Source organism: Haliaeetus albicilla, chromosome W (assembly GCF_947461875.1).
Source record: "Haliaeetus albicilla chromosome W, bHalAlb1.1, whole genome shotgun sequence".
Lineage (NCBI taxonomy): Eukaryota > Metazoa > Chordata > Aves > Accipitriformes > Accipitridae > Haliaeetus > Haliaeetus albicilla.
The window spans coordinates 33,845,024-33,866,060 of record NC_091515.1 but is presented as its reverse complement, the minus strand read 5'-3'; the positions used below and the strand labels follow the sequence as shown (position 1 = coordinate 33,866,060).

The 21,037-nt window shown below is 38.1% G+C and overlaps 2 protein-coding genes and 1 pseudogene across 3 annotated transcripts in view; 1 reads left to right on the top strand and 2 right to left on the bottom strand.

The window, feature by feature from the left end:
• The window catches only part of LOC138683479 (secretory carrier-associated membrane protein 1-like), an 86,968-nt gene extending 70,764 nt beyond the window's left edge, over positions 1-16,204 (top strand). For both annotated transcript variants that reach the window (XM_069775349.1, XM_069775348.1), the window contains 4 exons: positions 411-570; positions 6,533-6,634; positions 8,511-8,628; positions 10,452-16,204. In XM_069775349.1, the coding sequence (XP_069631450.1) occupies positions 411-570; positions 6,533-6,634; positions 8,511-8,628; positions 10,452-10,616 (545 nt within the window). In that variant the 3' untranslated portion in view covers positions 10,617-16,204. The remainder of the gene's footprint in view (positions 1-410; positions 571-6,532; positions 6,635-8,510; positions 8,629-10,451) is intronic.
• Positions 16,205-19,706: 3,502 nt separating this feature from the next.
• LOC104316607 (uncharacterized) lies at positions 19,707-20,935 on the bottom strand (annotated as a pseudogene).
• LOC138683560 (LHFPL tetraspan subfamily member 2 protein-like) overlaps positions 19,824-21,037 on the bottom strand; it is a 28,106-nt gene continuing 26,892 nt past the window's right edge. The window contains 1 exon segment of the mRNA XM_069775548.1: positions 19,824-21,036. Coding sequence (XP_069631649.1) covers positions 20,986-21,036 — 51 coding nt within the window. The 3' untranslated portion in view covers positions 19,824-20,985.

Here is a 21,037-nt window from a genome sequence, read left to right as displayed (position 1 = left end):
TGCCTGATTGTGAGAGAAAATAAATAACCAACATTTTTTAAAAAGTGCAAATATCTGTACACAGTAGTTACTGTAGAAGAAGTATCAATTATTGCAGCTGTAGAAACCTCTGTTTTTCATCATTTTAGGTTTGAAAATATTTTCTTTCTGTGTCGGATTTTTTTTTCTTCGCTATACACCTGATACTACTTGAATTTTCATGTTCAGTACTTTCACTTGTGAATACTGGCTTTAACCTGAAAGTTAGAAAACTATAAAAATCAGCTTATTCCTGAGAGAGGATATTGATTTATTGTCAGCATGCTTATGTTTTGTTTAAAAATGCACAGTTTGGGTATTACTTTAGCCATTGTAATAATTTATTATATGAACATAATTTAATTAAGACTTTTTTGCTTTTGCTTCTACAGTCCATACATTGACGCTGTTTCTTAATATCTTTGGATGTTTGGCCTGGTTTTACATTGATGCTACACGAGGGGTTGATTTTGGATTAAGTATCCTCTGGTTCTTGCTTTTTACCCCTTCTTCTTTTGTCTGCTGGTACAGATCACTTTATGGAGCTTTCAGGTAAGAACTTCAGCTTGACTTAAGATATTTTAAAAAAATACTACACTTGTTGAAATGCATTAACGTTACAGAATTTGCTTGTTTATCATTATGATAATCCTTTAATATGATTTCATTAGAAACGAGTGTTTGCCATTAATTCAGTTGCTGTATCTGAAATGTCGATGGCAACAGTTAGGAATATCATAGAATATACTTTAAAATATTTTAAAAATATTTGCTTCTGGGAGCATGGAAAGTTCAGGAGCACATCTGAAATGCTTGTACACCAATGCACACAGTATGAGAAACAAGCAGGATTAACTGGAAGTGTTGATCAGTTCCCAGAGCTATGATATCATTGGTATTAGCAAAACTTGGTGGAATGACTCCCACAATTGGAGTGCTGGGATGGAGGGCTACAGGCCGTTTAGAAGGGATAGGCAGGGCAGGTGAGGTGGAGGAGTTGCACTGTATGTAAGGGAGAAGTTTGATTGTACAGCCCTTACAGTTAGTGATGATGTGGTTGAGAGCCTCTGGGTGAGGATTAGGGGGATGGAAAAACAAAGATGTTGTAGTGGGTGTCTACTACCCATCGCCCAGCCATGATGAGTTATTCTATAGGCAATTAGGAGAAATCTCTGGATCGGTAGCCCTAGTCCTTATGGGACATTTCAACTTCCCAGACATCAATTGGGAATACCATACTGCTGTGATGAGCAAGCCTTGGAATTTCCTGAAGTTTGATGAAGATAACTTCTTGACACAATGTCCTGGTTTCAGCTGGGATAGAGTTAACTGTCTTCCTAGTAGCTGGTACAGTGCTATGTTTTGAGTTCAGTATGCGAAGAATGTTGATAACACTGATGTTTTCAGTTGTTGCTCAGTAGTGTTTAGACTATAGTCAAGGATTTTTCAGCTTCTCATGCCCAGCCAGCGAGAAAGCTGGAGGAGCACAAGAAGTTGGCCCAGGACACAGCCAGGGCACCTGACCCAAAATGGCCAACAGGGTATTCCATACCATGTGACGTCTCATCTAGTATAGGAACGGGGAAGTGGGGGCGGGGACTAGCTGGGTGTTGATCGGCGGGTGGTGAGCAATTGCCCTGCACATCATTTGTACATTCCAATCCTTTTATTACTACTGTTGTCATTTTATTAGTGTTATCATTATTAGTTTCTTCTTTTCTGTTCTATTAAACCGTTCTTATCTCAACCCACGAATTTTGCTTCTTTTCCCGATTTTCTCCCCCATCCCACTGGGTGGGGGGGAGTGAGTGAGCGGCTGTGTGGTGCTTAGTTGCTGGCTGGGGTGAAACCACAACACACAAGTACTCAGGGAGCCAACTAGGAAAGATGCCCTTCTAGACTTGTTTGTGAATAGAGAAGGACTTGTGGGAGATGTGATGGTAGGTAGCTGTCTTGGCTGCAGTGATCATGAAATGGTTGAGTTTAAAATTTTCAGTGTAATGAGAAAAAAGGACAGCAGAGTTACTACCCTGGACTTCAGGAGAGCAAACTTTAAGCTATTCAGGGAGCTACTTAGCAGAGTACCCTGAGAATCTGCTTTTGATGGCTTAGGAGTCCACAAGTGCTGGTCAGTTTTTAAGAACCACCTTTTAAAAGCACAGGAGGAGGCAATCCCATAGTGTCACAAATCAAGCAAGTGGGGCAGAAGACCAGCTTGGCTGAACAGGGAACTCCTTGTGGAGCTCAAGAGGAAAAAGACATTGTACGATCTTGGGAAGGAAGGTCAGGCTTTGCAGGAAGAGTACAGATCTGTGTTTCACATATGAGGGGAGAAGACATGAAAGGCTCAAGCTGAACTAGAGTTGAAACTGGCCAGTGTTGTGTCAGACAACAAGAAGGGCTTTTTTAAGTACGTTAATAGCAAGCGGAGATCCAAGGAAAACATTGGACCAATATTTGTTGAAGATGGTCACCTGACTAATAGGGATGAAGATAAAGCAGAGGCATTCAGTGCTTTTTTTGCCTTGGTCTTTAATAATACTGATAGACCTTGGGCTGCCCGGTCCTCTGAGTCAGAGGACCCCGAGCGTGGGAACAGTGACTTGCCATTTGTGGACACTGAAATTGTACAGGACCAGTTGTATCAGCTGAATGTTCACAAGTCCATGGGGCCTGATGGGATTCATCCCAGAATACTGAAGGAGCTAGCAGATGTTATGGCAGGACCCCTCTCGATCATCTACCAAAGGTCTTGGCAGTCTGGGGAGGTCCCTGCTGACTGGAAGCTAGCCAATGTTATTCCAATTTACAAGAAGGGCATGAGAGAAGACCCAGGAAACTACAGACCTGTTAGTCTAACCTCAGTACCTGGAAAAATTATGGAGAAGATCATACTGGGTGCTACTGAAAGGCATTTAAAGAATAATGCAATCATCAGGCACAGGCAACATGGGTTCACAAAGGGAAAGTCCTGTTTAACTAATTTGATGTCCTTCTATGATAAGGTCACCCACCTAGTGGGTGAAGGGAAGGCGGTGGATATGTTTTTTCTGGATTTTAGTAAAGCTTTTGATGCTGTCCCTCACAGCATCCTTCTGGACAAGTTGTCCAACTGTGGGATGAGCAGGTACGCAGTGTGCTGGGTGAAGAACTGGCTGAACAGCAAAGCTCAAAGGGTTGTAGTGAATGGGGCTACATCTGGCTGGTGACTGGTCACCAGCGCAGTGTTCCTCATGGTTCATTTCTAGGGCCAGTCCTGTTCAATATATTTATCAATGATCTGGATGCAGGAGTTGAATGCACCATTAGCAAGTTTGCTGATGATACCAAGCTGGGAGGTGCTGTTGACTCTCTCAAGGGACAAGAGGCCTTGCAGAGGGATCTAGATAGGTTAGAGCACTAGGCAATCATCAGTGGCATGAAATTTAACAAATCCAAGTGCCAGATCCTGCACCTGGGACAGAGTAATGCTGGGCACAAGTATAAGTTGGGAGAGGAAGAGCAGCCCTGCAGAAAGGGATCTGGGAGTGCTGGTTGACAGCAGGCTCAATATGAGTCAGCAGTGTGCCCTGGCAGCCAAGAGGGCAAACCACATCCTGGGGTGCATCAAACACAGTATAACCAGCCGGTCAAGAGAGGTGATTATCCCACTGTATTCAGCGTTGGTGCGGCCTCACCTTGAGTACTGTGCAGTTCTGGGCCCCACAATTTAAGAAGGATGTGAAGGTCCTTGAATGTGTCCAGAGGAGGGCAACAAAGCTGGTGAATGGGCTGGAAGGCATGTCCTATGAGGAGCAGCTAAGGACTTTGGGTTTGTGTGGTTTGGAGAAAAGGAGGCTGAGGGGTGACCTCATTGCTCTCTGCAGCTTCCTGAGGAGGGGAAGCGGAGAGGGAGATGCTGAGCTCTTCTCCTGGGTATCCAGTGACAGGATGCATGGGAATGGTTCAAAGCTGCACCAGGGGAGGTTTAGACTGGACATTAGGAAGCATTTCTTTACCAAGAGGGTGGTCAAACACTGGAATAGGCTTCCTAGAGAGGTGGTCGATGCCCCATGCCTGTCAGTGTTTTAAGAGGCATTTGGACAATGCCCTTAATGATATGCTTTAACTTTTGGTCAGCCCTGAACTGGTCAGGCAGTTGGACTAGATGATCGTTTTACATCCCTTCCAACTGAAAATGTTCTGTTCTATTCTGTTCTATTCTATTCTATTCTATTCTATTTATAGCTTCTAGTATTGGCATAATAGTTGTAGGAAATATTTAACTTTGTATTGGGCTCATTAAATCTCTATCCCTTCACAAGTGGTTAATAATTAAGGGTGTCTTCAATTTTTGGCTTCCTTGATGAACTTCATAAAACTCTACACTTAAAAAAAAATCTTATATTGTTATGTGACCTGCAACGTCTGTAATTGAAGTAGACTGAGATTCTTAAGAATCAGCAGACCAGGTATATAGTAATCAAACTCCAGTATTTTTCCTAGCTTTTAGCAATCTGGATTTTGCAGACTTCACAAGCTTGAGGTGTGGTATCTTAGTCTTTAAAAGTAGAATGGTTGGTTTGCATGCAAAATTGAACGTTTTTTTGTGAAAATCAGCGTGTAGAGATGCTGAATTCCTGTGCTCTTACAGTATTTCTTGGGAATTATTTTTTACATTGAAATGAATCAGGATGTTCTCAGTTTAAATGCACTAATTTTTGTAGAGAAAGATTGATAGCCATAAATTACAGTTGGGCATAACCTTTAGACTAAATGAGATGTTTCTTTTTACTAACCAAGGAGATATTGCTGTACCCACACATCTTTGAGGAATGATATAGTTTAACTTGCATTTGCTCATACACTAAATTCTTACATCCTTAAGGCTAAAAAATGAGAAGAGTATTTTTCATTTACTAGTCTAACTTTTGTTCATGACTTGGGTTACAATGTGGGTACAGATTGAGATAAAAATACAGAGAATTGCCAGTATTTTAAAATGGTAGCTTTCATTAACTAATTATAAATCTTATGTACTCTCTTAATAGTGTTGTTATATATGAAATTATTATTCCTGATTTGGTGGAGTTCAATGTCACATTATCTTTCAGGGTTTTATATCTAGTAAATCCTTAGTGTTTCTTAGTGAATATTTATTGTTTGGAAAAGGAAAACTACTTGTCCTGGTTTCAGCTGGGATGTAGTTCACTGTCTTCCTAGTAGCTGGTACAGTGCTATGTTTTGAGTTCAGTATGTGAAGAATGTTGATAACACTGATGTTTTCAGTTGTTGCTCAGTAGTGTTTAGACTAGAGTCAAGGATTTTTCAGCTTCTCATGCCCAGCCAGGGCACCTGACCCAAACTGGCCAACAGTGTATTCCATACCATGTGACGTCCCATCTAGTTTAGGAACTGGGAAGTGGGGGGGCAGGGATTCGCCGCTCGGGGACTGGCTGGGTGTCGGTCGGCGGGTGGTGAGCAATTGCCCTGCGCATCATTTGTACATTTCAATCCTTTTATTACTACTGTTGTCATTTTATTAGTGTTATCATTATCATTATTAGTCTCTTCTTTTCTGTTCTATTAAATCGTTCTTATCTCAACCCAGGAGTTTTACTTCTTTTCCTGATTTTCTCCCCCATCCCACTGGGTGGGGGGGAGTGAGTGAGCGGCTGCGTGGTGCTTAGTTGCTGGCTGGGGTTAAATCACGACACTACTACTTGCATATTCAATTTTCAGTTATTTGTTCAGCTAAAAATGAAATAGTTATTGAACTGAACTGGTTGAATAAATAAAAATTAGCAAATTCCCTTCTGCAAAAGAGCTATTACTGGCAAAATCTGGTTCCATAACTTAAGTGATTTTTACTTCCTTTAGAAATTTGGTAGGAAACATATCATGCAATCATTAGTTTTGATAGTAATGCGTTGAGGTCTTTGTTGAGATTTTTGCCTGTATGTTTATATTTGGGTTTTTTTGACAGGCTTTTAACACTTTTGGTCTTTGTCAGTCTGACACTTTAGTAATTTAAACAGCAAATATGTTTTGTATATTTTGTTTTTAAACAACAGCTGCTTCAGTATTTTGATCTGCAATATCTTTCAGTAATTCCTTATTAGATTTATTTCCTCTTACAAGTAAAATATTTTTTTCCCATCCTGCCAGTGCTGTGAACTTCAGTCTGAAAGTGGAGCAGACTTCTGTTCTTCATGCATTGTAGCAAAAGTTGTATGTTTGGTCTAAGAGGCCCTGCCGTGTGCTGAACAGAACACTGAGGAATAGTATCTTGCTGTTCTCACCTCTGTTAGAGGTGCAAGTGGCAAAAATACTATATTAAAGAAGCAGCAGCAGCTCTTGTAAATAAACACTCTACAAAACCACAGAATTACTGGTATTTCAAGTCACCATCAATAAATCAAAGCACTTTTCCTCTAGTTAATGCAGAAAAAAAATTTTAGATTGGTACTACAGTATTTGTAAAAAGTAAAAAATTTCCTGGCTGCTTTAATTTTCCCCCTCCCCCCTCTTTCAGGAGTGACAGTTCATTCAGGTTCTTTGTGTTCTTCTTTGTATATATCTGTCAGTTTGCTGTACATGTACTTCAAGCTGCAGGATTTCAAAGATGGGGAAACTGGTGAGTATTCTGTTTTCAGTAGCATTGTACTGTCTGTAAGACAAACACTCATATTTGATATGGCAACTGCAACAGTCTTTGTGTTTTTTAAAAAAAAAAAATCTTGTGTTCACTGGAATTGTTACATTTAGCACTCAAAAAAGCATTTCTGGAGTGCTCTTAACTAGGAAAAGTGTGTGAAACATATCCCGAGAGTGTGAGGTACTTCTGTTATTAGGCTGGTCAAAATTTTATCTTTCAGTGTAAGCCACTTTGAACCACCCTTTTATACATTACGTCCCCTATTTTAGTGGTGCGTGGAGATGTTATTTGCTCTATATTTAGGATAAAGAAATAAGCACAACTTAGAGAAAATGAGAATAATTTAGGCTGTAATAATATACTGTTTGAATATTATTTTGTATCATTAGTTATTTCTAATTGTATTAATATATTTACTAATGAAATTTATGGCTAAAATTTGAAGAATGAGTCAACATTGTATTCAAGTGAACATAGTGGTATATCTTTGATATTATTTGAAAAGCTCATTTGTCTGAGTCAGCTCCTTATTCTGTAATAGTTGATTTTTCATTTTGATGCTTATAAGTATATAAGCTTTTACTTGAAGCTTTTATGTATATATATAGCTTTTATTTGAAGCTTCAAGGTCTAATATTTAGATTTTGCAAGGAAAAGCTATTGGGAATCAGTCACCCTTCTTGGAAAAAAAACCCAATAAACTTGAATTAACAAAAAGCATGGTTGTAGTAGCCAGCTGATAGCATGGAAAGCTATGAGTCACAATAATGACATTTCTGTGTATCAGTGGTTTTCTGCTAACCGCCAAATGTACATAAGGCAGACAAAGCATCATTGCTTTAGAACTGGAGTGTAAGGAAAAATCCTGTTTTATTTTTTTTCTCTCAAATCCAATATTTTGCTTTTTCATAGATACCTTGATTGACATGAACAAAGTAAAAAAGTAATTTTAAAGGGTCAACTCTCCAAGTATGTGGAGTGTGCTTTTAAGGATACTTGGGGAAGGGGTATGAAAAGTAGCCAGATCATCAGAAGATGCTAATTACAGTTTTGATTTTGGAGTTCTGTGGTAGAGTCCAGTTGGACATAGGGGATATAAAAGCAATTTGAAACAAGTAGAGGAAAGTTTTAAGGTTGTTTGGGTTTACAGAATTTTTTTGCTTTTTTTCGGTGAAAGAATCTTTTCTATCTTAATGGGTTTTTTTACTTAAGGCAACCTGCTTTTTGTGGCTTCAAGTTTGATATTGTACTTTTATGTTGGTGTTTTAATTTTGAGGAATGGGGAAATATTTGAAGTAGATACTGATATAGCAATCTTTTCTCTTAATTAATCTGACACTATCTACTTTAAAAAAATATATATATTAACCCCAATTGAGAAAGCATCACTGTGTGGATACAGCTAAATGAGTTTTCCCACATAGAAGCTCTATATGTGGCATGTTTTTGTTTTATTTTTGAAGAAGTTAGAAGCTATCTTTTTAGGGACATTTTCTCTTCCACGAAGTCATGTAGTATTAAATTATTCTGAAATGACAGTATGACAAAAAAAAACCAAAAAGTTGATGAGAAACTCTCTAATGTCTCTCTTAATTTCTTCACAACTCTCAAGGATAATCACCTTTGCTAAAATTTTCCTTATAGTTTCACTGCATGCATTGGGAAAATGGCAACTAAGCTGTAAAAGCTTATTATAGAACAGAAATATGCTCATGTATAATTTCCATGACTTTTTCTTCAAAAATATTCAGTTGATCGGAACCAGGAGGTTATAAAGCTTCCCTTGATGTGAATACCTGTGGTTGAATGGTTCATGTGCTGCGCTACTAAAGTTTGTCTTTTCTTTTTCCTTCAGTGGGTGGATTTCATCTCTTACTGGTCTTAATAAGAGTATCCCTGTTGGCATTATGATGATAATCATAGCTGCACTTTTCACAGCATCTGCTGTTATTTCATTAGTTATGTTTAAAAAGGTAAGTTACTTATTATTCCCCTCTTCTGTTTCCTATGTTTGATCTGGATTTTGCTTTCCTGCTTGAGAGGTACTCTCTCACAAAGTAATGGGGATTAAATTATATTCTTGGGGGTGTGCCTTACCTTTTAACAACTGTGCTTCTATAGTACTTTTTTGCTTATACTATCATGGAGTTATGAAATGCTGTTTTTACAGTGCACTTATTTATGCAAAGTAAAATGGGGAAGGATAGCTTTGAATAAGAGAAGTTGGGAGGTAAGCCCACAATGAAAGGGTAGGTGAATGCACTAAGGTAGGACCTGTAAATGCCAGGTCACAATTTTCAAATCTGTGGTGATTCATCAGGCTGAGTAAAGCATGATTCAAATGATTGCTAAGTTTCAGCTCTTATCAAAATCATTCCCATTAAAATCAATAGAAGAGGGAGATGCCTGGCACCTCAGAGAAGGATTTTTATTTCTCTGCTTATATTATTTTAACATTTTGCTGTCAATTAATGATTGTGTAGCATAAAAGCTCAAAGAAATATGCTTTTCTCCCTTGGTTCCTTTTTATGAATTTACATCCAGAAGACCTAAGTTTAGATACTAATGTACTAGTAAGTTTTTTATGTTTTTTTGATTAAATGTAACTGAGCATTCTGCTGATGATGTGCTGGCAATTCTAATAATTCAACCTCAGTTACAGTTATGCTTAAAAGTTTTCACATACCCAAACTCTTCTGGCCCATTTATAGTAAGCTAGAAATTTTAAGCATAGCCTGGAAATGTCCCTTCTCCTTATTTGTTTTCTGCATAAATACTCAGGTACAGGAGAAAGAAACAAACAAGAAAAATGTATGGTGAGCATTTTTTTACACTCTTTCTACCACATGCATCTGGATTCTTTTCAAAAAACATGCATACTCATATATGACTTGGTGTATCTTTATGGATGAGAAATAGTCACATTTATAACAAAGAAAAAAGTTACATTAATTTTCCTGCTACACTTGAATGAAAATGTCTTTGTAATATTATTTGACAACTTTATTGTCACTTGATTCAATATGAATCAGAAATAGCATTTTAATTTTAATACTCAGATACTTGGAAGTTACTCAGGATTTGGGGTTTTTTGTTGTACTAGAGATTATAAGACATATTGATTAATACCTTTGCTTATTATGCAGAGCAATTGGTCATCTCACTAGTTTAGCGGATATTTATCTGCATTATTGGGATATTTTATACTTTTTAATGTTCAGTCATAGCTTAGCTTAATAGGTTCTTGTAACCGTGTCAATCAAAGAAATTAAGATGTTTCTAAAAATTGATGTAGAAAAAAGTTCACCAGAATGTTATCAACACAGTAGATTCAAAAATACTTTTTTGGTTTTGTTTCCTGTTGTTTCTTTTAACATGCACACTTACGAACTCTTTTAATGAGTATGCCAACTTATATACAAATTGAGACAGAAGATGCTTTTGTAGGCTATGGGTCCTGCATTATGCTAAGGATGCAGCCTGTTTGTGTATTTAAATATGTTATTTCAGACAGTAGATACCACACACATTTCAGTGAAGACCTACAAAACCCCTCTGAACTTGCAAAAAGTTACAGGTATCCCTACAGTCAAACTGCATGCACAGCAGGGCAATCAAAAGTTGTAGGATTTGTGGAAAAAAACATCTGTTTATTCATTTCCAGATCCTCCCAAACATATGAGCAAAACAGATTTCTCCACCACATAGCTCTGCTTCGTGTTCGAGACTTTGCTATTACTCTACCAAGAAATGGAAGACTCAGCACACTTTTTTCACTGCTTTTCCACCTCCCTAGGTGCATGGTCTCTACCGCACAACTGGTGCTAGTTTTGAGAAAGCGCAGCAGGAGTTTGCAACAGGAGTGATGTCCAACAAAACTGTACAAACTGCTGCAGCCAACACCACATCAACAGCAGCAACCAGTGCAGCTCAGAATGCGTTCAAGGGTAACCAAATGTAGAGAAATATAAAAAGTCATGACGGTTCTCTTTGATTGTACTTTATTTTCCAGTCACTTATTATATTCCCTGAAAACATAGATCAAAATAAACACAGCATATTTGTCTGTTCTGCAGCTGTGCATGGGTAAAATGGGAAATGTTTGTTTTATTTTATTATTGTCACAACCGGTGCTGGACAGACCTGGGAGGGACTGTGGTGAGTTCTGAATTCCCTCGGGCTAAATTAAGGTGAAATGACACCAAACGATTAGTTAAACATTTTATTCATGGCAGAAGCAGCCTGAACTTGGAAGGCGTAACAGTAGGTGGCGAGGTTTCTCACAACAGGAATTGGCATGAAACCCCATCAGTAAGCCGTGTAGCCCGTGGTAACCACATATATATCAATTCAGGGAATAAGGAGATCCCTCCCGTTGAGTCACGAGGTTCAGAGTGGACCCCCTTGCTTTCTAGACTCCTTCTCAGAGAAGAGCCTAGGGGCGGCTAGATCCACTTCTAGTCCCAGACTTGGTCAACGGTTTATGTCAATTCAGGGATGAGGTGTAGGGATTATGAAAAAGGAAAGATAGAGAGAAAAAGGAAAAGAAAGGAGAAAGATTTCACCGGTCCTGTGTCCAGCGTTAGTCCAGTCAGCCTAGAGGTCCAATTCCGGTGGGTGCATGCACGTGAGGCTTCAGTTTGTGTCCTTTTATCATCTCCTTGCCCCTCCTTCAGGCAGGCACTCGAACTCATTAGGCTAATTAGGTGTCATGGGCTGTTTGTGCTTTCAGAACCTTCAGGAAATGGGTCAGTGGGCTTGGGGGTCGTTTGGGGAGTAACTTCTCCTTCCCTGCAGGCGTGACCATTGTTTGATCTTTGGCCATGCATGGTGAGCTGCCCTGCTCAGCTTATCAGAACGCGGAGCTGCGCACCCTCTGGCGGCATGTCCTCTGGGCCCTGTTGCTGATGTCCTGTGCTGATCTGTGCTGATCAGCTTCTCACCTGTAGTTCGTTGTTATGCGGAACTTGCCCCACCACAATGTTTGAGACATTAACTCTTTCAGTCCCTCACACCACCCCGTGGCTCAAACATTGTCTATACAATCTTCATGGATTCTCCATAGTCCTCTTTTAGGCTGGTGATTTAGACGTAAAGAAAGAGGAGAGTTAGAAAAGGAGAGAGTGAGAGAACATGTACAAAGCTTTGAACAGTACAAAACTTCACTTCAAGATCTTCGGCTGTCATGATTCATACTTAGTGGACAGAAGAGAGAGAGAAGAGAGGGAAGAGATGGCATGGGTAATCATACAATGAACAATTCCAAGACTAAGCATTAACAACAAAAATCCACATAACAACATGAGTCCAATGCTAACAAGCCATTTTCCCCACCCTGTGAGTCCCAAGGACGTTAGGAGAGAGGTCAGCAATGATCCTCCATTAAACCGGTCTCTTGGTTGCATCGCTTGGAAAAGTTCTTCAGTCTTGTCTGTAACTTCTCTCATCTTCTTTCACGCTTCTTCTAAGGAGGTAGTTGTGTTGTGTATGGTGAGACAGCATTCTCCGTTGGTTAGATTCAACAACCCACATACCCCATGTTCTTTTAACAACATCACAAGATTCAAGGTTTCCTCCTCAGGGAAGAAGATAAATCTTTGAATAGTCAGAGGGAGTTTTTTAGAGCCGTGAAAGGTCCCCCAGAAGCGTTGTTCCAGGAGCAATTTGGTTTACCAGCTTTTTCACAAGATTGGTGATGTTTAGATTAATGAGGCCGAATTGAATTCCTTTGTAGAAACACCATGATTGGTGTCATTCCAGAGGTGCATAAAACCTTGAATCAAATTCCAAGCTAAATCTGGAGAATCTTTTCCCTGTCCTCCAGTGGAAAGGATCAGGATGAAGGAGAAGGTTCCCCAAAGCATCTTTCCCTATAATAGCAGACAAGAATTACAAATAACAATTAATATAGTCAGTACTAACGGTTGTTGCCGTATAATTTTTCTGCCTCTTGCAAAGCTAGGTTGACCACAAAGAGGTCCTTTTCCCAAACTGAGTATTGCTTCTCTGTGTCTTTAAAGCTACATGAATAGAATCTGATAGGCTGAGTTGGGCCTTTGGGTCCACGCTGCCACATATGTACTGATAGCCCATGGATTGCAAAACCCCATTCAATACAGAGTGGGTCTGTTGGATGAATTAGCCCTAAGGCCTAATATACCCCAGCTTCAAAATTTAGCAATTTTAAGGCTTCTTCATGGACTGGGGTCCAATCCTAAGAGACCCTTTTGCATGTTAGATCATACAGGGGTTGGGCTGCGATAGAGAAGTCGGGGATGTGTTTCCTCCAAAACACCAACAGGCCTAAGGCATGTTGGAGTTCTTTCTTATTTGCAGGCATTTTCACTAGTTCAAGGGTGATCAAGGTTTTGGGGGAAAGCACACTGTCCCACCCCTCCACCAGATGCCCAGGAACTTCACTTCGGAAGATGGATGTTGTATCTTTTCATCTGGAATTTGGAGTCCTAATTTTTCTAGGTGAGCAATTATCTCCACTTGGGTCTGTCCCACTACTTTGGTATCAGGGCCGCCGATTAATATATCATCAATATACTGGTATACTTTAACCCCTTCTGCAGGAGTGATTTTGGCGAGCTCTTGAGCCAATGCATAATGAGCAATTGTCAGCGAGTGCCAGTATCCCTGGGGGAGACATGTAAAATGAACTGCACACTTTTCCATGTAAAAGCAAAACGATCTCTGTCTGCTTCCTGCAAAGGGACTATAAAGAACATATCTTTTACATCGAGAGTTGCTAAAATTTGATGGGCTTGCTCTTGTATTGTTGCTATCAGCTCACTTGTAGTTCGTTATTATGCAGGGTTCGTAGTTATGCAGAACTTGCCCCACCACAATGTTTGAGACATTAACTCTTTCTCTCACAATTATAAATTTATTTATTTTAAAAAGATAACCATTGTCTGCCCTTCTTTAAAATGTTGCATTCTAGAATATAAAGCCTTCCATATTTTATGGAGGATAAATAATTTCAACAGTTGGCCTGAGAATGAATTGTGGTATATAATGATCAAATAAATATATTAAGAATTTGGAAGGGTTTTTAGTGGTTCACTCTGGTATTTTAACTTCAGGAAAGCACTTTGGATCAATTTTTTTCTTTGTAAGAACTGTTTTCTGTATTTCTGCTGTAAGAAGTGGGGTAGACTGAGAGATGTAGAAAGTTAGGTTTGGCTACTGTTGCAATTTCAGCAGCTGCTGGAGGACAAATACAAGTAGGGTAGATAGTATAAATTCTTTTCTTGGGGTTTTTTTTAGGATAAGTCTTTTGATATAAACCTGTAAGTTTGCATGAATACTGTTGAGTTATCTGATCTTGTTTAAATAGTGTTTTGGTCCAGAATTTACCTGCGCCACTTTATAATTATAGCGTTTGTATTCTCTGCCTGTGAGAAATGACTATGGTGCAGAAGCATTCTCTGTAATAGAATGTGTAATGCAGTGTACAGTTTAAGGAAGTTAACTGATGGTTTCAATCACAGAGCTAAATGATTATATATTTGCTATTTTTACTTTCAGTATTCATGTCTTGGGGTAATCATTTTGCTGGAAAAGAAACAAATATTGACCTTTAGAACACTAGTTTCATGCCCCCCCTTCCCTCTTACATGCAGTGGTATTTTTGTTGTGTTTGGGATTTTTTTATTTTTTTTTAGTGTAGATTTGTGTTTAACAGTGGTACTAAATCTTTAGCCTTGTCAGTCACTCTGTTTACTGCTTGTCCAAAAATCTAAATATACAGTATTTAATTTTCTACCAGGAATATTGTATAAAACCAAGCTTTTTAAGCAATGGTGTTTAACAGATACATGATTTCATTTTAACGTAACTCAGCCATCTCAGTGATTTGATTTAAGCTGGGAAAAAAAGCTTTTAAACCATTTTGAGTTGGAAAAGTAAGAAATCTTCATCTTTCACAAAGTTAAATTTTAACTCATTGAAGTGGAGGCCTAAGAGGTTAAATTGGTGCTGTGGAACTGAACAATCCATAATGGTATGTACCATCAAAATATGCTAGAATTTAATCAGGTCTTACTGTAAAGTGATGTTTCTCTCCTTTGAAGGCTATTTGATATTCTTGGATTGCCTCATGAGTCTTATGCACAACACTTGGGCTTTTTTTTTAAACTCTGTTTTAGAAAATTAAAACAGGAAGGGACCACATCCCACAGCCTGTATAAGTACACACTGTAGCTGAAATTAATTCAGCTCTTAAGGTGAATTACCTTTAGCAGGACTGAGCATAAAATTCTGAGGCCCCTCCATGTTCTGAATGTGGACAGACTTTCATAGATTAATTCTTTTTCACTACAGTGTATTCATAATAACATAAGAGCATTATGAAAAATAAACCCCTTAGCTTAATCCCTAGATCAGTATTGTACTGTTAGCATGAAGTCCCTAGTAGTCTCCTTTCTTTTACAAATTTCTTTAAATCCAACTTGAATTTGGATAAATGTAGTAGTTTCACCTATGTGGAAATTCATATTAATGAATATACATGCTTCTAAATATTCTCTGCATCATGAAGTTAAAAGTAATTTAAATATTCTGTGTAATAGGGGCTCTAAAATTCTATACTAGTGGACATGCTAGCATTGAACTTAAATTTGTGTGGAATGTTACTAAAAGCTTTCCAGACAAAAGCCCCAATTTTCTGTTAGGTCAGGCATCACACTTCTAGCAGCTGTATATCAAGATTGTTCTTTTCATAATCTTTTTAATTTAACTTGAGGAATATATCTAGGAACTCTACTATGGATTACTTTTAAATCTAAATTTAAGCAATTCTCTTGGATATCTCTTGGATATGAATCCTAGGGACATCATCCTTGCAATTTAATTTAAGTTTTAAGATTGCATAATAACATACATTACCAGAATATATTATGGAAAAAACAGTAGGAATAAAACCTGAATTTAGCAGGTAGATTTTTTTTTTTCCCCAAAAATGTTTAACTGCTCTTTGAGAAAACATATTTAATATTCTGTGTATAGGGGTTGTTGATTTGTAATGTCATGGGTTGAATGTACAGATTTAAACCTCCTAAGTGAAATTCAAGGTTCAGTTACACGTGAATTGTTTAAACCAGAAATCTCAGTCACTTTGCAGCCCAAAAGGGAGGGAGAAGTTTGAGTTTAGCTTTGACAACAGAAGGCTGATATTTGTTAAAATATTTTGTACCTAACTAAAACTAGATTTTACAGTCTCTTATTAATTAATCAGAGTATGGCACCCACTTAAGTTGTCATTTTGCAGTATTGTAGCAAACTGAGTACAAAGTATGAAGTTTAAACACTGGAATGTCTGTAGTCATTGATCTGTAATTTAGGAGTTGGTTTTATTTATCTGGGGGATGTTTGTATATTTTGTAAATTACTAACATTGCTCTGCCATCCTGGTGAATGTCATGGTTCTCTACAAATGCACTTCTTCTTGTCCCTCTGTTGCATGTCTGAGTAGTTCAGAAGTTTTGTATATTTATTGTATTAACACAGTGTCATAGAATTAAAAAAGACTTTTTTCCTGGATGTTTGCTCTGTATAGTTTTGAACAATATAGGGATTTTTCTTTTAAAGGTCAGGATAACATGCAGGGTGGCTGATCTATGTAAAAGTCTCACTTGGTTTTTATAATTCTGTATATAAATGCTGTAATTCTGCTGAATTGGGGAAACAAAATATCCACTATCAAAATAATACATTAGGGTAACAAGAATTAGTCTACTCAGCTGTTATGAAGAAAATTCTTAAACACTTGCAGCCCACTTTCTTGTGCTGTAAACTTAAGAGGGTTAAAATCTAAACATGTTCTGTCATTACTGAATGAAATTCTACAGGTATTAAGCGAATCCTAAAACATTATTGAAAGTAAAATGAAGTTGCTGAAAACAGCATTGCTTTGGTACTGTCTATTTTCCTAATTTCTGTCTATGAATTGACACTTCTGTATCACTGCTGTGTCTTGCTTTTTTTTTTTTAGGCACTCTCACAGTCTGTTGATTTTTTTTTTCATATCATATCAACTGTAACACCTGCTCTCTAGTACTGAATTTATTACCAGGTTTTCTTTGAATGGCAAAACGAGTTCATCTAGACCACTATGACATAGTTACGTTTGCAAATACACAATACAGAGAACAGTGCTCTGAGGTAGTCGGGAATATTTTGGGAGATAACAGATGTGAGTTTTTGAAGACACCTGCACATGCATGCATCATTTAGTAGTGAAATTCTTCATCAACTTGATCTGTTTCTTTGTAATTTACAGATCTAGGGTAGTAGTGGCAGCAGACTAAACAGGTTTTGAACTTTCTTGTAAATGGTAAGCACAGTTGTGCAGCATGAAAGAGTCATGTTTTATGATTAAAATTATTGCACAATTTAAGTGTTGTCGTGGGGAGATAATTCCCCTGATTTGTACAGGCTAGTTGTAAGCACCAAGTTGGGAAAGCAAGCACACACACAGAAGACAGCACAGGGAAGAGAACTGTGATTAAAAATGCTCACATTTTAATTTAAATTTAGATTAAAATAACACATTAGGTACATCATTCATGCTAACAAATGTACATAGTGGTGATTTAAGAATAGAATAACAGTATCACAAATAAATCATGGCTCAAAACCTACTCTAGCTGGATTGCCACAGCCTCTCTTCCTACATAAGGTGGCTGTGGTGTATATGTTGCTGCCATGTTCTGCTTTTGTTGGTCTCTGTCCATTCCTTGTGGTAGGCACCAGTGCCTGCCGCTTTCAAGGAAGACCTGAACTACTCTGTTTACCACTAGGATGTGAGATACTCTGATGTGGGATAACAATGCAAAATGGAAATGATTTGTCTGGAAAAAACAAAAATCTCAGAATTTAGAGAACTTTATTGAGTAAAATAGATACAAAGGTGATAGAGACAACCCAGAAATAGCTCAATAGGAATGTTTTTTGCAGTGCCACATTATAAATAAAGCACATTAAGAAAACTTGCTGAGCCTTTTCAGCTTTTAGATTGTATATTGCCAGAGATGGATAGAGCTTCACATTTTAATTGTCTGTATTATATAGATCTGAGTATTTCAAATCAATCTAGAAGAGGTTTTTGTTTAAATCTTTAAGCTACTATTACTACTGTTGTATTCATCTTCAAAATCAGTGATTTTGTTGCATTACTCTACGCTTGGTTTGTCCACACCATCAAAACTCCAGCCACTTCTTCCCTGGGAAGTCACTTTTCAAATATCTTGTTTAAAACCAAAACCATAAAAAATAAACCAAAAAAACCACAAACAAACAAAAAAACCCAAAGCCAAAACCCATTCCTGTTATTGCACATCTCACACAAGTTTATATATATGTATAAATATATATTTTAAAAGCTACAATTTTTTAAAAAAGGTCTATGGCACTTTACAGAATATAAGTACAAAGTCGATCAAACCACAGATGTTTGAAGAATTCTTCAATACCACAAAACCAAAGTTAAACTGAACTAATTGCCACACAGGTTTTAAAGAATCCACAGCAAGTTCTTCTAGATCTTATGCAGTGCATGTACATTAATGAGTAGTTACACTCTGCAGTCCCCCTATGAAATTAATTAAATTAGCTTCAAGCTGATGTGTCTCTCTTTTTTTTTTTTTTTTCTTCCCCCCAAAACATCTTTGAAAGCTACTGCTGAGGTGAAATTCAGGAACAACTTTAAACAGCTGTCAAATTTAATGAGTACACCCTACACCTGAATCTGCAATATATACCATCTTATCACTTGCTAGAAAAACAGAATCCTGAGAAAAAGAAATTCTGATTTTTTTCTGTATTTTTTCCCAGCCTGTCCTCTATCTGTGCTGTGTGATGAACATGGCTATTCTTGCAAGTTAGTTGATTACACTGTTGCAGAGCAAGTTGATCGTATAACAGCAACAAGCAGAAAAGCTGGTTCTTCTTGGCTACAAATGCAAACAAAAGCAAAACATGCCACTGAAAATACTTCCTTTATACTTAAAAACCCCACTATTAAATTTTTCTAAGCATTCTGTAGATCACTGCAGAGGTTGGCTAGTAACGTATATGAAGGTTGGTCATTGTTTACTTCTAAGCCAAAGGACAGCAGAGCTAGTGCCCCAGCCTCTGCAGCACACACTCCAGTAGGGGGCTCAGGAGGAACATCAGAAGAACGGTTTGAATCACCTTGCAGCTGTGCTGGACAAGCCAAGTGCATGCTCTTCAGATGGTATGTTTGTGTGTTATAGGAAAAAAACAAGAAGAAAAATACAGGTGTGGATAGGACATGCTGACTGTGATTTTTGTCCTCAGACACTGCTTTGTGCTAGTAATTTTGATTTGTTAAAATCTTGCTTTGTGCAGGCAGATGGCATAAATGGTTCCAGTCCATCATAACTTTGTTTTTTTAAATTAAATATTTAAAAGTTAATTACTTGTTTTAAACTAGAATATGGTGGAAGTGGGCTGCAGAAGCAGGTGAATGCAATAAAAGGCTAGATTAAAACAATCTCTTTTTAATATCAGCAGAAGTTGACCTTGGTTTTTGCACAGTGGCTCAGAGATCACCTCCATATCCATCTAGCATGTGGTTTGAATGCACACTGGGCACAGATGTGCACAAGCTGGGAGCTGGGCCTGGTTTGCTCCATAGCTTGGCTGGGCCAAGGCGGTGTCTGTGCTGCACAGCAGGCACTGAAGGGGTGCTCAAACATTGCAACTGCTGGTGTTCGCCCATGCTCAAGGCTAGTCCTGGGCTTGCAGTCATGGCTGCTGAACAAGTCTTGTATTGTGAATGACTTGAGCAGTGTATTGAAATTAGCTATCTACCTGTACAGTAACAACAATTTTTTAATATCTATAAATAACTAGTGGCACACTTTAATGGACTGACCAGGCATAAATGAGAATCGCTGCTCCATATTATACAGTGAAGTGATGGAGAACAGCGCTAGCATTGGATGATGTTAAACATTACCAAGAAGTAAGAAGAGGAGTCTAAAATTCACTTAGTATTTCATTAGAATTATTTCTCAGATTAATTCTTCCCAATGCTCCTAAGCCACAGATGCATAATTCCTTTTTTTTTAAAATACCTTTTAAATTTGTTTTCAGAAATAGTTCTAGTAAGTGATGCGACACCACAAGTAATACAACCAACTGCCTTTGAGAAAGGAATATCATTTATGGCAAGGTCTGGTTTATTTCTGCTGATTTAGTTGGAAAAGGGTCCATACTACATGTGGTTAAAAAAATGGGAAAAGATCTTCCCAGCCATTTAGAATTTGGCATGACTTCCTGAAAAAATGTAAATTTCTTAAGGACTCGGCTGGCTCTGGGACATGAGACAGACTGATCTGTAGACTAGGAATGAGGTTTCACTGGCAAGAGAAAGAATAATACTGTTAAAGTCCAATGTGTGATCTACATTTGTAGGAGAGGCTAAAGCCCAGGCCAGGCTGTTGGCAATCACGACATAATGCCCAGCTGTGCCATGGGGAGTGGGCATCTGCTTGGGATTTCAGGAGTTTCTAATAAAGGCTGTAGAAATATTTCTAACAATGGGATTTCTAACAATTTTATCAGAATCAGGTGAAAGCCAATGTAACAACAGCTTCTTTGCCCAGTCAATGAAACCAGAATCATTTACCTGCTAAGTAACAAGCGGCACACACCTTGCACTATAAGTTTCAAGACAAAGAAACCTGACAGGGACTCAACTTTAACTGCTTAAAGATTGGTGTAAATGGTGTCACGTCAACTTTGCTCTCTCCATCATATACTTACTATCCAAGAAGGCACTATACTTTAAAGAAGTTCAGTATCAAAAAGCACCTCAATGAAAAAAGTATGGTACCAAATCAGGTGGTGGTGAAATATTCACAGGTGAGGGGAGCCCTTGGAAACAAAGCTTCTCTTTTGTATAAGAAAAAAAATGTGCTGGCTTTTATTATTTTAAATCCAAATTCTTCAAAGTGACGAAGGTAAGTAAGGCAATCCGATCAATAAGAATTTGTCAGTTATAACAATAACATTCCTGCTATATACACGATTCTGCACCTCCCCAATCGGATTAATAAATTCCACTGCATCCTGATAATAGAATGAAACAAAACAATTCCCAAGTATTTATATTCTGCTTTCTTGGGATCCTTTTATCCTCATTGCCCAGCAAGGAAGAAGGACCATTTCAGTAGTTCAGGGCTGGAATGCATGGGGCTCAATCACACAAATGGTGGAAACAGGTAAGCGGATCTGCTTGTCCAGTCAATGGAAAGCAAATTAAGATCCACACGCTGGTGTTTTTCCCACTGGAGTTAAAGGAGGCAGATAAGTTTTTTTCCTCCTTCTATTTCTTCTTGCACTTTT